Genomic DNA, 17,439 nt, shown 5'->3' with positions numbered 1-17,439 from the left:
GGGTAGTATAAGACAAGGAAAAAGTAGGGTATGGCTATATACATTTATAGCATGCTAGAGATTTACAGAGGCTTTGATAGTGCTAGTGTATTAAGGATTGCCAGGCTGGATAGTTTTATTATTATTATTATTTCTTTAGTACAACCAAAACTTGAAGTTAGATTTAAGTTTGAATGGAGGAGTCATATTCATAGAACCTTAAATGATATACTGTAGGTGAAGGGTGACAGACACCCTCACGTAGGGGCAGATACAGTTCCCGTAGCAGCAGTAAAGTAACAGTGGAAAAAGCAGCAGTATAAGTATCAGGATCAGTGTAAGCAAAGAGCTGGTATCTCTTTGGTGTAAGTAGTTACAGAAAGATCCGTGATAATAGTGGTCATAGCAAGAAGTCTGCATCAGGCCAATCATTTATTTAATTTGATTTTTCTCAATCCAGGGTCCAAGGATGAGTTTAGAGAGGCACCTGGATGAGAGCATGAAGTCCCATCTCACCATGATGTGCAGCATAGTCAGTAGTCAGCAGAAGACCATAGAGCACCTACAAGGTCAGCTAGATACCATGTCTCTCAACACCGATGGCCAACTCCTCTGGCGTATCACCGACTACGCTGAGAAGTTCTCCAAGGCCAAGAACGAGGAGGAGGTGGAGCTGGTCAGTCCTCCATTCTTCACTGGTCGCTATGGTTACAAGCTACAGGTGTCCATCTTCCCCAGTGGTAACGGCTCCGGGGAGGGGGAGCACGTCTCCGTCTACATCAGGGTGACCAACGGTGACTTTGACTCGTTGCTTCGGTGGCCTTTCACCTTCCCCATCTCCTTCACGCTCCTGGATCAGAACGAGGATCCTAACAAACGCATGCACATCAAGGAATCCTTCACACCCGATCCTACGTGGAAGAACTTCCAGAGACCCAGCAAGGATGTCCACGTCCTGGGCTACGGCTACCCGACCTTCGTCTCCCACAACTTCCTCAAGACCCGGGACTATGTCAAGGATGATGTCATGTTTCTCAGAGTGCGCGTTGACTGCTCTAATTCACAGTCTATCAAGATCAAGAATGATTCCCAATCATCATAGCATGACATCTCCTCTATGAACTTGTATTGAAAATACAATCCTTTATGCTTCCAGGCTTCAATAGAAGTGGTTAATACCAGTCTTAGTCTTCAGATATATTGGTCTGTAGATGAATGCAGTACTGATAGCTATTCACCAGTACTAGATGAAACAATACTAGCATTTTTACTTTGATAATTTAATAGTACATTGTAGAAATTCAAACACTTGCAAGGATCATTCTTTTTTACTCAAGTGCAAGTTGCGGTACTAAGGTGTTAAACGACACTAGCCATTTTACTTCTCTTTTTGATAATGTAATGGTACATTGTTAAAACGAAATAAGCAGCACATTGCTAAGATGTCAAATACATCTATTTGTGGGAAGCTATTCAATTTTTAGATGATACAAGCACCTGCTAGAAAGACATTTAATAACATAACTTGCATAAGTAAAACCATTACTTCAAAATGACTAATGAAAAACATTACATAGCATTATTACAAAATGTTAAGTTTGTATGATGACATTTGTGACCAAAGCAAATTATGAAATCAACCACATACTTTATGTTTATATGTAAATTTGGAACACATGTATTAAAGTGCTTTAAGTTCACTCTGAATGTATTCAAAATTGTAACAAATCATTGGAATTAGCAAATAATTCAATAAGATAAAATAATTCTCTATGACTACAATACAAACAACTCCAAGTATCTACCTCAGGTCTTCATTAAAAGGATCTGGAACTCTCAAGGATTGCAAGAGCAATAATGTCTCTCTGAGCAACAGCAAAAACACCCTGACAACTAAGCAATAGACTCCATCTTTATGGAGAACCTCCATGCTTACAATTCTTCTCAATGTTCAAAACAAAAGTCTGTTGCATTTCCTTTTTCTCATTTTTTTCAAAGCATGCCAGTCCATAACACCAGAAGCCTCCGCTTTATTTTAAGTTTGATGAGTACAATTGTGATGACATACGTCGCTACCCGTTTATTATATGGGTAAGTGAAGGAAAAATGTGTTTTGAAAGACAGACCTGAATTTGTAATTTTCATTTGATTTTATGAATTATTCTTTTTTTCTTCTCTGTTTCCCTCTTTGGAAGCTTGAATGGTCGATTTTTCAATTCCCCTTGAAATGCATGTGCCTTAAAACTTGATTAATTAGAAAGTTAACTTCTCTCGCATTCCTTATTCCACACCACATGTTTCTCTCTGAAATCAAGCTCTTCATCCATTCTTAGCCTTTCTTATTCCTTTTTCTCCCATACCCCTCATCTTTGCATATTTTCTTTTTTTCATTCTTCTTTTTTACCCTCTGTATGTTTGTATCACAAAGCAATATTCTAGTCGGGAACTTGTAATGTTTGTAGAAGTAAATGTCAAGAACCATTCTAACACTAGTCTTAAAGATGTTTGTAGTTCCAGTGCTTTCTCTTGTAAGGTTCCCTCCTACCAGTACAAATTATGAATATGTAGTCTACTATGTCCGCAGTACTTATTGATAACAATTTATTTACTCTTTTTTCAGACTACACAATAACATCTGTAATGCGAGGGAAAATTGTTTGTAAATATTTCATTTAGTGCAATATCCTTTTTTGTTAAATTTTCTTTAGCCATATATTTTATATCTCTTAATCCCTATGTTTAGTTTAGTTTTAGTTTCATATGAATTATTTAGAGTCAAGAATTAAACTTAATTTTGAGAAGATTTTGTGAAATGATATAGCACCGAAGAGACCTAATGATAACAAGATAGAAACCTGCAAACATAAATTTTTTTTTTTTTTAAAGATAGAAACCTGCAAGTGTGGGGGTTTGAAGAATAAGCACTATATGGCACAATATTACTATTTATAGTATTGATATTACTTTTTTCAGCTTATAGTTTTTTTTAATTACATTCTTTTCACGTCTTTTTCTTATCTTTTCTTGCCAGAAAGACTATTTTTTGTCTAATTCTATCCAAATTTTTCTGTTTCAGAATAGTACTGAATTGACAAGAACCAATGGAAATGGTTTCATTGGTCTTTCTTTCCACTAAAACTCTTTCACAATTTATTTTCCTTTTTAATCTTTTAACGTTCCTTACATTAGAGGAAACATATTGAATCTTTGTTGATTTTTCGACTGCTTAACATCATTTTTTAACCCGGCAGACATCATTGGCAGATATACCATGTATACCAAGATAATACTATCTTCAACATGCACTTACAGAAGAGTTTAAAAACATCCATAGACATTGATGATGTTGATGTAAATATGTAAATAATAGTGTTTTACGATGCTGCAGATTGTGAGGTTTTCTAAAGGTGCTCCTGGTAGAGGAAAAATTATGGATTCTAAAGACGTTACAATATAGCTGCATTGGTTCCTCTGTTTCTATTCAAGAAATCATTTCTGCATGAGTTGAGGTTTTCTCAAGGTTTTTGCCAAGTATGAGGTACAGGTATATTTGTGTTTGTACATGTAAACTGATATTTTCTTGATGTGTATTCCAGGAGTTTTAGTATTCATAAGATATCTTCCATAGTTGAGAATTTTCTCGGTACGCAATCCATTTTGGGTGTTTGAATGAAGAAACATGGTGACTCATATTAATCAAGATAATGTTTGGAGCTGCAGTTTAACTAGAGATAAAACAGGCTTTGGTTTTGGCAAGATTATTTTGGTGTATTGCGCAGAGTTGGTGAATATAAACTTCTTGTTTGTTGTGTATTGCTGTCACCAGAACATGGACTTGCTGTGTGATATGTCTTTATATACGAGAACAGTCGCAAAAGAAAATAAAAATTGATTTTTATGCGTTGTGTTACACAGATGCTGCTTTGTTGATAAATCAAGGATTTTGATTATTTTTTAGGAGGCTTTGATGAGTGTTATATACATATCTTACTTCAATTACAGATTATAAATTGTTTACAAGGTAATACTCATTGTAAAAGTCTACAATTTCATAATTTTAGGTACAATTGTAATTTTAAAAGAGCAATCAATTTTCTTTCTTAAGCACTATTTGATTTTAACTCTTGCTTATCAATACATCTTCACAAATATGAAAGAGCATTTTAAAAGTATGTTTGCTTTGTAAAGATAACAAAAAATAGACATATGATGTTCCAAAGGAATATGGATTCCTTTTTTTTTAAGCACAATATAGTTTTTTAACCGTTTGTTTTTGTAAAAACAGACATACATGTAATTGTACACATCCTGCAGCACCTGCACTGTGATGCACTCTTCACTGTAACAGACCAGGTACTCATTAAGTTACCAGCTTCATCAACTATTATCTGTATGTCCTTCAGAACTTTAACTTCAAAGTATTAATTCTCTTTGTAAAATATCTTTTTTCCTTATTTGCCTTGGAAAGAGAAATGTATCCACTATTTTTGACAGCTATGTTATTAATATAACAAAGCTTTTTATGAAACCATTAACAAATTTCTCTAATCTCATGTAAAAATGGTAATTGTGATATGTTTGTGTTACTTTCAAGAATCTGTTTTTATGGAGTACTCATTATTTAATCTTTTATGATGAACTGAAAGATATTTTACTATGAAACATGTTACAAGATCCTCCTACTACTAATAAGATATCAATCAAATTTCAAACGGTAACTTCTCATTTAATTCTTCATAATCATACCAGGATAGAAGGTGAGATATTTTTTCAGCAGATGCTTGCATTCATTCCAACGCTTTCATTGAAGACATACATGCAGATTTGGTTCAGCCAATATTTATGACATTTCAGTCGGTCATAAATGCCTGTTGTTAAGAGCTATTCAAAGTGCCAATCACTATATTGTGAATTCCTTGTACTGTATTTATTATTTACACCTTACTAAATACAGACAAATGCAACAAATTTTCAAAACAATTCCTTTTTCCTTCAATATTGTTTTTTTAAATTGAACTCTAAATGAATTATATTTCTTTTTACCAATTATTACGGCAAACTATTCAATGACACAGGTACATGGTGTTTGGAATATCCCATAGTACATTCCTTATAGAAATGTAGACACGTTTAATGAACTATGCCAAACAAACCAAACATACCAGATTTTCATAACATTTTTATGATGCATCCTTTTTACAAAAGTTCTTTGATTGATGTAGTTTATGACAAAGCCCTTCATTTTGATATTATTGAATGAAAGGCCCAATATCTTGTGTAAATAAATGTAAGATAGTGGATTTTCTATACCTGTATTATACATGTATATGATCAATACACCATAACGCTTGAATAAAAGTAATTATTTGAGAGCCATCTTAAAACGTGGTCGTAGATCATTTTATCATTTGTGTGAAGTTGTGTGGTTGGGGTGATTTATTAGATCTGGAATGGAGGAAGAGGAAACAAAGAACAGGAGAGTAGTGAAGAAAGGAGAGTTTGATATCTGATAAGTATGGATAAAGCCTTGTTTAGATCTGATGCTGTAAACTGCAGTGGTTTTAAGTATGATGATGAGAAGGGTTTTTTGCTGTAAAACAGTAAGGAGCCTGGGCCCGTATTCAATTCAATACTTAAGTACAAAATGTAAGCTTTTAATTAGTATTTGGCTTAGATAAAATACTAAGCCAATTTTGGTATTCAATTCAAACTTTTGGCTAAGTATTTTACCCTAAATTTAAGACAGCTCCCTACCAGACTTAAGTCAATTATCAGGAGGCCTCGATTGGTAGGTATACTTATCAGTTAGTTTTTTACTTAGATTTTGTCTTACATACAGTAAGTATAAGTCTAAAATGTGATTTGAATACGAGATAAGTAAATTTCTTAGCTTAGCCATTTACTTAGTATATTTCTTACTTACCGTATGCCAAGTATTGAATTGAATACCTGCCCTGTCGCCCTGGCACATATCATCAATAATGATAACAATAACTGTAAAAGTGGTATATATATGTAGAAAAGGCAAAAGCCATTACATTTTCTACTTTATAGATCAATGTCATAGTTACTATCATTAGGGGTGATATATAAAATAATAAAAAAAACTTTTAAGGAAAAGAAGATGAAATGATGGTGTGGAAGGACAAGGAAGATTGGAAAGAGAGGTCAGAGATGGCATCAATTGCAAGGAAATCTGTGAGTGGAGGGAGGGAATGAAACAGAATGTATATGAAAAAGAAAATGTAAACGTGGAACAAAAAGGAAGAAAATACTGACATAACAGAATGAATTAAACAGCGGTATTAATTCCATAAGCTAAAACTGATTCAATTTGTTTAGGGCACACTTACACTGTACTAGTACTTACATGCAAGAACTTTAAAACAAACACTCAAGAATGAAAACCAATCACACAGTACACATCTTGTATAGGTCAAAGCATTTGCTATCATATTCTTTATTTCATAATGATAAGTCCATCCATAATGGTAAATTACATCAGCAAAAAATATCTGTAATGCATTAAAAAAAAGAGAAAAAGGTAAGAAAGTAAATGTGCCTCCTCCAGACAAACGGCCTAGGACCAGTACACATGCCTCTCTTAATAAGATTTTACTCTAGGTTTCTAAACGATTTCCAATCTTAACAAGAATCAGGAGCACACAGACCAAAATATGACTCCAAACCCCCTCAAAAGAAAATAAAAGGTGTGAGGCCCTGGAACAGCCACATAAATTTCGTCGCTGTTTTCACGAAGTGACGGTAGTGAAAAAAAATTGCATTCACTTTGCGTGACGATTTTCCTCACTACCGTCACTTCGTGAAAATAGGGACGATTTGATGCATCAGTGTAATTAATGACTCTTCCATATCTGTAAATTCAGAGAAATAGAAATTGCAGATTCATATTTAATACATAATTATATATTGTTTTTGTTAAATAAAACAGCTTTTTGTATCGTGTTTGTTAATATCCAGAAGTGGAGAATATCTTTAAAGAAGACAGTTCATCACTTTTAGCTGTACACGCTAATCATATACACGTACATGGTGAGTATAGGTCTGATTCCAGGTATTGCATTGAGAGAAGAAGAAAAAGGAAATAAACCAAATTACATGTAGTTACATAAAAGCAGAAAGTATTATATACGTAAATCTTTTTTTTCGCCATTAATACATGTACAACTGCTAAAGAGACACAAAAAATACAATTGCAAACAGAATTTACATGAAAATATAATTTTGTTCTGATAAATCTGAAGACATGTAAAAAATTCCTTTTGAGTATTAAACTTGCATGACAAATAATGAAATCATTTAATAACAGGAAGATAATATTTTTCCAAGTTTACTCTATACAAGGCACTTGTAACCACAACAGAAACAGTAGAACCACTTCCTAAAACCTCATCAGCGTATGTTTTTTAATCAGGGTTTTTTTGTATAGAAATAATGTTCTTCATGTAACATGAAAAATAGAGAAAGTGTAGAGCCAATTTTAACAAACAAACAAAAACTTTTTTTAATAATTGGATTTGTTCATTCTGTTTAAAAGAAAAAAACAAATTAATTCTTTTCATATCGATCTCTAATGTTCAGTCTCCTAGTAACTAAAACCAAACTTCTCATGAACATTTCATAATCTAAATTAAAGGTGTCTAACTGATCTGCACAGCAAATCACATTCCTTCCATTTCAATTGACTTCTTTATTGGGGATGGCCCAATTGTTAAAAGTCTGAACATTTAACATCATAAAGCATCTACTGAAATACTGTATCAAATGAATGTTTGTTCCATAAATTATACTATTCGTTCACAAATACATGTAATTCCCCTATCCCTATTTGTTATGTAAGAGTGGTTCTCATGTAAGATAAAATTTACTCTATAAAACAACCTAAATTTCACTTTGTGAATATCCAGAGTTTAGTCTTTTCCCACTCCAGTCCTAATGATGAGTGTAAACAAATCATAACTGTAGTTACTACCAGTCGCTGATTCGTGATTCTACCTCCGACAACACAAGGTCATCAAAACTAAAAGTGCATTTTTTTTGGAAGAACTGTACTAATATTACATCAATAATGGCAGTGGTACATTATTCTTTTTAAAAACAGGAGGGAAAAACAGGAGGGAAAACAAGCGAACAAGTGTTGATAGGAAGGAAGGTGAGGAGGATATTTTCCTTGAAAAGGATATAAAAAGCAAATGCAGTTCTCAAACACTCTATATACATGTACGGTGTACACTACTACTCATAAAAATGAAGAAATAGCTCTCTCTATATATTTGGTATTCTGTTACAATCATTTCTATCGCCTCTTCTGTATAATTTGTAGAATTGAACTGAAAAATATATGGATGCAAGTAGAAAGCAGCTATATCAAGAAAAAAAAATCAATTAACATAAAGCATGTTACATATCAATAAAATAGAAGAAAAGAAAGATGTCAAAATATATACAGTTTTTGAATTAGCATTGTCATATAATGCTAAAATGTAGCAATGCGCAAGACATAATATATAATTTATCATTGTAAACATTAACTTAGACAGTACTGTAATATTCAGTAATATATCATTCATTCATTCATTATAAACATTATGACAGATAAAAAAAGGCAAAGAATTGTGACAATGAATAGAGAAAGAATTCCATCTTTTTTGTCAAGATCAAGAAACGAGCTCCCAACCAGAGAGAAAAGATTTCAACTCCTGAAATAGATTTTTAAAATGTCACACATGATCTCTTACAACATAAAATGACTTGCATTTATTTTGCAAGTATACTAATGATAGACAGAAATGTATCACTAATCAGAAGACATATCATTTGCCTGGACTACAATGTTTCAACTGTATCAAAATTCAGATAATTTCAGGATCTTTTGTGTTCTGATAATTCCTATCTTACAACAACTGAGAGCAAATTATCTACATGTATATATTCTATCGTTTCTGAAAATTTAAGATAAGTTCCCCAAAGATGTGGTTTGTAATTAAATCAAGTCAGTGATCCAATGCAATTTATTGTAAGACTTAATTGCACACACCTGGGACCCCGTTTCACAAAGCCCTTTTTTCAATGACAAATGACAAAAATCAGTGACAAATCAGCTGATAACCAATCAGAAGAAAGAATTTCACCACATTATCATTTGTCACTGATGAAAAGTTCTGTGAAAGTGGGCCCTGGTTTTATTAGACGAGGCATTTATTTTCCATTGTCTCTCCAACCCAGTGTAGATGAAGAGGAATGAAACATTCCTTAAGTTGCTCCAAGCACCATTCAGACATCATTTTATCATAGCATTCACTATCTATTGTAGGTAGACTGACTGACTTTTCTACAAGCAAAATATAAAAATGAAGACCATGGCCCCATTTCACAAAACTTGTCATCAGTAACAAATGACAGTTTTTGCTATACGCTAGGGAAATCCTTGTTTATGAGCAGATTTGTCACTGATTGTTGTCATTTGTCATTAAAAAAGGCGTTGTGAAATGTGTCCCAAGTCAACATCTTAGGGAAGTCTCCATGTATGATACATGACCAAGGAAACCTTAGGACCGGGACATCCCAGGAGATCAACAGCTCACCAGACTCACAATGTTAGACTCCAGGGGGCGTTTCACAAAACTTGTCATCAGTGACAAATGACAGTTTTTGTTTTAAGCTACTGAAATCCTTGCTTCTGATTGGTTATCAGCAGATTTGCCACTGATTTTTGTCATTTGTCATTGAAAAAGGCTTTGTGAAACGCCCACCTGAACCTTTATAAAAAGTGTCAGCAGGACCACAAGACTGATATGCCGTCTTATGAGCTGTTGGTCCTGTGGACTCTCAGAGAGCTTTTCAGCAAGTCCACCAGATGGGCATTGTCAGTCTCGTTGACCCTAAAGATAACCTTTCAGAAGATCTGCAAGACTCTTGTCGGTCTCATGGGCTGTTGGTCTCTTGAGCTGTGACCCCTACAGACCGCCCTCTATCAAAGCTATCTAGTTGAAGAGCTTGACAAAGCATGAATGACAGTATGCCTTGCCGTTCTGTTCCTTGAAGGTTCCCTTGTTGAGCTGCTTCAGGCAGTAGTCACAGACAAAGTGCTCCGGATGGAACTTGCGTTGCATGGCTGTGATGCAGCGGCCTGTGATTGGCTTGTTACAGCCGGCACAGAGGGAGCCCCGTACAGCATGGTAGTGGATCTCACAGTATGGGACTCCGTCATGATCAAAGAAATCACCCTCGTTGAAAGGTACTCTGCAGTCCTAATGGAGGAGAAAATGATCAAAACATTGTTTGAATTAGTTCTCAGATGATTTTGATGAAATTAAAGTGGTACTGCTGCACTAATAAATTGCATTACTAGTTTCCACGGTAGGTTTCAAATCAGCTTCATGTGTACTGTCCGCTTAACTATTGCTCTATTAAAAGGACTTGGAATTAAGAGAAAGAGAACTTCTAAATGATTCAGATATCGGATAAGGCTCCTTTTCTTTTCAGACATTCACATTGAAGATAATAAAATACCAATATTATACAACATATATTAAAGCTGTCTCTTAAATCGATCATGTTCATCAGACTATCTATATGATTTTTCACTTCAATTGCATAGTTTTTCATTTTTAAAATAATAATAATAAAGTACAATTTCAGTGTTTAACAAATGAAAAGTACAAGCTCTTGTTTGCTTCTATACATTCTAAAAGCTGATACTATTATTTATATAATTCAAGATTCAAGATTCAATATATAATTTCAGTGTTACATGAAAACAACCTAAATTAAAATAAACAGCTAACAAAAAACATCCTTCAATAGTTCTTACCAAATCTTCTAATACAGATACCAGGGCCCATATTCAATTCAATAATATAATTTTGTCTGTATTTACTCAGCATTTAGTCTAGCTAAGTAGATAGCTAAAGTCTTATTCAAATCAAATCTAGGTATTTTACTTTAGTAAGCCAACTTAAAAGGTATAGAAAAATTCTGGTCATGCGATTGCATTGTGAAAGAAATGTTGTGGAATTGATCAGAAAAGGTTGATCATCTAGCATATAAGTATTGGTGTGTACTGCAAGGTTCTGGAATCATAAAAGTGATAAGAAATTTGGCCCAGTCTTGGTAAAGTTACAAGCACTGTACACAGAAAGATTATATGGGACTACGCGATATCTATCTAGGCTGGATAAATATGATAACTTACCAAATATATCAATAAGTAGGCGGTTTCCTGGCAAAATTTGTATCATCACGTATTCGTCAAAATATATATTCTTTCACATGATTGGTAATAAGAGCTCCCATTTCATTTTGTTGACAGCGGGGCGTTTCCAAAACTTGTCTATACCTTTAAGTTTCAACTGAATACCAATTGTAAGCCCAAAGCTGAGTAAAATATGACCTAAGCAGTTAATTGAATACTGACGCAAAACTTGAATGATCATGACTTACTGAGCATACGAAGCACTCTGGATGCCACTGTGCATTCAATGCTGTGATGAAGTTCTCCATGATAGCTCTGTTACATCCTCCGCACCGAGGTGCAAACATATCAAAGTAATCCTCCTTACAGTACGCTCGGCCGTTTTTCTCATGGAAGCCATCCTCACCGAACGTCTTACCGCACTGAGCGCAGAAGAAGTGCTCTGGATGCCAGGTCTTATCCAAAGCTGTCACACACCTCTGCAAGGAGGGGAAAGAGATGACACGTGTAATAGCTTGATGGATGCAATTTTAAAGCACATATTTAGCAAAAAAAACAAGTACGGGTAAATCTAGTTACAATATATAAACTTTGAGAGTCTGTTCACTGTTTGAAATTTTATCTTTGCAAAGATTTGCTAATCAAAGGTACGTTTTTAATTTTATGTCTAAAGAAACGCTTGATCATAAAAATGAATGTCTTTCGGTACAATACTTAATCAACATACAACATATCGTCTGTTTACAATCCAGAAGAGTATTAATGCCCTACAAGCTTTCAATGGACGATATTTCATAATCAAATAGAGAAAGAATCTGTCAAAGCTAAGAAAATCACAATTAAAAAAAACAGAAAAAAGGACAAGTAAACTGACAGAATGTGAAGAACAAAGATAGAAAAAGATATTCAAACAAACAAAAAAGCTCTAAAGAAGGTTTGTTCAGATATGATGCAGTTAACCGCATGAAAAACAAAACAAAACAAAGCGGTGTTAAAAAAAAGTGTGAATGAATGGCAATTGCACGCAACAGAGATCCTCTGTGTATATTCACTGAACTCTGTGTTATAGGATATAGAAACCAGGGCCACGTTTCACAAAACTTGTCATTAGTGACATATGACAGTGTTTATTATAAGCTAGTGAAATCCTTGCTTGTGATTGGTTATCAGCAGATTTGTCACTGATTTTTGTCATTTGTCATTGAAAAAAGGCTGTGTGAACGGGTCCCAGGAATGCATATCATACTTTACGTCATCATTAGAAAAACACCACGGATTTGCCGGGTCATATCTGACCGAGGCGGAAGACTTACGTCCTTGATAGGTCCATGGCAGTAGGCACATTTAGGAGCGAAGAGGTTATGATAGTCCTCCTCACAGAACGCTTGTCCGTCTCTCTCAAAGAACGTCTGAGAACCGAGCTCTTTCTGACACTGAGCGCAAACAAAGTGCTCTGAATGCCACGTCTGTCCTAAAGCTGTCACAATCTAAGGGAAGAAGAGAGAAATATATGGATAGATATTAGGTGCTTACGTAGCAAGTTCTTTATGACAACAAGAGGAAGCAAAGTTTATGCACTGAATACCACACCTGATAGAAGAATATGGATTCATGCTCTTGTCTACTTTAGTTTAAAAACTTTTTCTGACACTGAGCTCAAACAAAGTGCTCTGAATGCCACGTTTGTCCTAAGGCTGTTACTATCTGAGGAAAAAAGAGAGAAATATACATCAGATAGATTTAATGTATACTTGAGTTGCAAGTTGTCTCTGACAATGAGCATAAACAGAATATGTGCACTGAAAACAACATCTGACTCAATGCTGTCAGAACCTGGAAAAGACAAAGAAATTCATCTAGTGTCAAGTAGGTAGCAAGATCTTTCTAATACCAATTAAAGCTGCTACAATGTATTCAAGGGAAGAAATGTTTTTAAAAAGAGCTGTAGGTGTGCATTTCATTCAATATAAAGCAAGATCAATTTCTTCAGGATATATACAGTATCATTTTACACTCCAATTCTTCTGTACCAACAAGTACTCATTCTAGGATCATTTAAGAAGATAAATTGCCTTTCAAAAGTACCGGTTCATGTAATTCCATAAGTGTTTTCTGAGCCTCTTTACCGCAGTGTGATTACAGAGGTTTATTTGGTATCAAGACTCTTTGTTGCTATCAGAGCTGAACATCCTTAACTACATGTATCTATAGCTCTAAAGAATACTGGACATCGATCATGCTGGCTTTTTTCGGCCAGACTTCCTGTAGAACATGAAACTGGAAATGGATCCTTGAGATTCATTCACATATGATACAGTAAAACTGTCATTAAAAAAAGTTGGAAATCAACATTTGCTTAATCCCTAGGGGTTAGTGTTAGTACATTTGTACGTAAAATATTAACACCAGCCACAAAGGTCAGTTCAGCAAACGATAATTTGCAAAATCGATAACACTAGCTACAGGAAGCCTTAACACCAGCCCTATAAACACCCAACTTGAATTCACTCATTGCTTGTCAACTTACCTGTCCAGCTATAGGTTTCTGGCATGCTGCACACATTCCCTTAGCCATGGTCTGCACTCCCTGCCTGCTAACATCAGAGTTGAGATGACCCAACATAGAATCCAGCTGACTGGGCTGGGAAGGGGCATAGCTCTGCTGGGCCGGTGGAGCAGGGTGCTGGGCAGGTGGTGCTGGGTGCTGGGGTGGGTACTGCTGAGCTGGTGGGGCTGGGTGCTGTGCAGGAGTGTTGTTGATGTTAACCATGTTAGGGGCAGGGTGGGCGGGCTTCGGGGGTGGGGTGACTTTGTGAGGCTGGGCGTAGGCAGGTTCAGGGGGCACTGTGTCGGTTGGTGACAGCTACGGTTAAAATAAAGAGAAAAAGTTGTGAGTTAATTGACTGGCTTTTCACACATATCCATTCAGGTTATGACTTTTTAATATAAACACACTGCATGTACTTTATTTAAATTTTTAAAGAGGCGCGATAGCTCAGTTGGTAGAGCAGTGGTCTCGTAATCCAGTGAACCAAGTTCGAAACCAAGGCGATGGGCTAGTGCCCTTTGGTAAGGCATTAATCCTCATTACCAGGTCTCTCGGAGACGACCTAAAGCCATTGGTCCTCTGGTTACTTAATACTAACAAGCATTTATGCTTTATTAGCAGTCAGGTAAAATAACCACCACTACATTAAAGATTTGTCTTCATCTTTCGTAAAACATGCAGCTATATTGGCTTAAATCAAGGTTAGAGAGCCATGCAGGGCTGCCTCAAGGGTGCCTCAAGGTGGAGTCCCTTGATGCCTCCTGGGAGAGAACCTTGTCTTTGAATACAATGCATGTACAAGAAATCAGATTGATCCTGATAATGCAATATGATGTTTCCATGGAGGCTTCTCTTCAGTTTTATAACAGGATAACAGATGACCTATTTGATCAGAATTGATTAGATTGCATCTTCGTCCTTGCAAAGCAGAATATCTGGCCTTCTTAAAGATAAAGTTGAGTTCTGGTCATGCGATTGCATTGTGAAAGAAACGTTGTGGAATTGATCAGAAAAGGTTGATCATCTAGCATATAAGTATTGGTGTGTACTGCTAGGTTCTGGAATCATCAAAATGATAAGAAATTTGGCCCAGTCTTGGTAAAGTTACAAGCACTGTACACAGAAAGATGTATATGGGACTACACGACCATGTGGCATACAAAATCTGTCCCAATGTTTATGATGTTTCATGCCATATTTAGAATATTAGGGCATTTGAAGAGCTACGCTTTTTAGGGAACATTTTTTATCTGATGTTCTTCTACACTTGCAAAATGCAATAACGCGCACAAATTATTGTTCACCCTTCCCAGAACTCAACTTTCTTTTTATTAGGAGGTTTCCACTCTAGCTAGCACTGGTTTACCTGGAAGTCTGAGAGTGATGCCATGAGATCATCCAGTTCCTTGGTAGCTGATGAAGCGGTCCTCAGAGGTGGCTGACTGATCTGAGGCTGACTGGCTTGGGGCGGGGCATGGGTGCTGTTTGTCATCACTCTACTCATTGGCTGCTGGTGCTGCTGCTGGGAAGGCGGGGCAGAGTGAGTGGGCGGGGCAGAGTGGGTAGGCGGGGCAGGCTGGGCCTTGGGGGGCTGGGAGTGTACTGGTGGTTGGGAGTGTGTGGTGTAAGTCTTGGTAGTTGTCTCCACTGTGTAACTGTAAATTATAAAGATAATGAAGTTAATTTGAAATCAAATTTAGTCACAAAACTTTCATTGAAACAAGATAAGGGGTTGCTTTAGTTTGAGATCATGAGGTATGTTTCTCCTATTACAACCACACAAAAGATCTAGCACATGTATGCACAGTGACATCTATTTAACAATGACATGGTTCCTTCATGGCTCTTTTGATCAATATGACATATAAGTAGATCAAAAACAAAAACAAATATGAAAGTGATTCGGCACCAAGAAACACCATTTGCAAAGAAAATTATTCTTTATTTTTTTTTTTAACCAACATGTGGTCATTAATTTTTATGCCTCATACATTATCAAGGATCTTAGAATAATTATCATAATCGAAACTAAAATTGCCATTTACTCTGATACTTGGTCTAATCCATGCAGTTGTCAACTTGATACAATCATCTGGTATGTAGTCTGTAATGTTGAAGGTGATAACCTGGACTTACTGTTTTTAATCCAGTTGCCTCTCTTTCTTCGACACATATACCGGTACATATGCTGTCGAAAAGTCAGAAACCATCGTTTTAGAGTTATATGTATTAACACTAGGGTAATCATATCAATTTCTATGAGAAAAATAGAAATGAAATTCTATACCGTATTTGCTGGCGATAAGGCCGCACCGCCGCATAGGCCGCACCTCCAACTTTGACATTTCATAGAGAAAAAAAAAAAACGGACCAAAGAAAATAATCGTAATTTTCTCGTAGAACTCTATTTTTCCTACAAACTAATACCAAAATTATCAAATGTTTTATAAATTTACAGGAAGTTTACCTAAAAAATTATCGTAATTTAGCAAATCTTCATCGATTTTTAGGCAGATTAGCATATTCATTGGACACTAGAGGGCGCTTCGCATGCATACAGAAACCTGAATGGCCATCTTTAGCTTGCATGCAGCGAGTCGGCACTAATATAATCCTGCCATAACCAAGCTGTGGCCATATAATGTTATCCGGTCTTACCCCTATCGTACCGCCAAATGGAGAAAATAAACAAGCTTTTGTATTGTTATTAGAGATCTACCGAGGTTAGTTTGTTGCTTTAATTAATTAGATAGTCTCAATTATAATTCAGAATTATCTTACTAAAAAGTTAAGAACACCGACGATTGCGCGCTGTGAATCTCCGAAGGTGCGTTGGATTTGTTGGCAACTCCCAGCCCCGTAGCTCCCCACCACAGAGTGTGTGAGCGAGGTATGATTTTGGTTACGTACCCGGGCCGTGCGCTGTCTAAGGACATTTTTACAAGTACGATTTTTAATACGAGTTTCTGGTCAGCTTTCTTCTTCTGGTTGCACAACGATTAAAAAGATGACTTCTTCAAATTTGCTGCTGACGTGGTTCAGACTAGATCTTGTCCGATGTGTTTTCAAGTCAATTTTGTTAATATATTTTTTTGTATAAAGTTGACTACAAATAATGGACGTGCTGTTTTGACTTGCGATTTTTACTGTTTCGGCGTAAAGGCCGCACCCCGACTTCTCTCTTCCAAAAATACTGCGGCCTTTACGCCGGCAAATACGGTAGTCTGAAATAAATATTTCTTGACTTACGTAGATGGTGTGACAGTGCCTACAAGGTCATCTAGCATGTCATTGAGGTCACTGACTCCCCCTCCTCCTCCTCCTCCTCCTCCTCCTCCTCCTCCTCCTCCCCTCCTCCTCCCATGTTCATATTCCTTGGAGGTTTCACCATACCAGCGGCTGGGGCTGGTGGCTTGGGCGGAGGGTTGGAAGCTGCGGAAAAATAAACAAGAGATGGATTCCGGGTAAATAAACGATCCACTGCCTAAAATGTGAATAATCAACTCTTGAAATACATTGTCGGGTTTCTATGGTAACGATGAAAATTGACAGGTTGTACTCCAACTTCATTGAAGTGAGAAGTCTTTCGTGATTTTAGCCCAAACATGAGCCCCCACATACATGAAAAGTGTTTGGAAAATAAGAACATAGAGAAAGCATGACACATTTTATTGGCATGGTGTCAAAGTAGTTAGTT

The 17,439-nt window shown here is 36.1% G+C and overlaps 2 protein-coding genes across 2 annotated transcripts in view; one reads left to right on the top strand and one right to left on the bottom strand.

Moving 5' to 3' along the window:
• LOC115926879 (TNF receptor-associated factor 4-like) overlaps nucleotides 1–5,363 on the top strand; it is a 30,912-nt gene extending 25,549 nt beyond the window's left edge. The window contains exon 6 of the mRNA XM_030992465.1: nucleotides 440–5,363. Coding sequence (XP_030848325.1) covers nucleotides 440–1,081 — 642 coding nt within the window. The 3' untranslated portion in view covers nucleotides 1,082–5,363. The remainder of the gene's footprint in view (nucleotides 1–439) is intronic.
• Nucleotides 5,364–6,597: 1,234 nt separating this feature from the next.
• LOC100893734 (paxillin) lies at nucleotides 6,598–17,091 on the bottom strand. The gene is made up of 6 exons (XM_030992464.1): nucleotides 16,992–17,091; nucleotides 15,109–15,397; nucleotides 13,722–14,057; nucleotides 12,508–12,681; nucleotides 11,443–11,673; nucleotides 6,598–10,250 (listed from the first exon to the last, which is right to left on the bottom strand). The coding sequence occupies exons 1-6, from the start codon at nucleotides 17,027–17,029 to the stop codon at nucleotides 9,984–9,986; spliced, it is 1,335 nt and encodes a 444-aa protein (XP_030848324.1). The 5' UTR covers nucleotides 17,030–17,091; the 3' UTR covers nucleotides 6,598–9,983.
• Nucleotides 17,092–17,439: the final 348 nt, after the last annotated feature.

Source organism: Strongylocentrotus purpuratus, unplaced genomic scaffold, assembly GCF_000002235.5.
Source record: "Strongylocentrotus purpuratus isolate Spur 01 unplaced genomic scaffold, Spur_5.0 spur5_scaffold_2, whole genome shotgun sequence".
Classification (NCBI taxonomy): Eukaryota; Metazoa; Echinodermata; class Echinoidea; order Camarodonta; family Strongylocentrotidae; genus Strongylocentrotus; species Strongylocentrotus purpuratus.
This window is presented reverse-complemented; position numbering and strand designations above follow the sequence as displayed.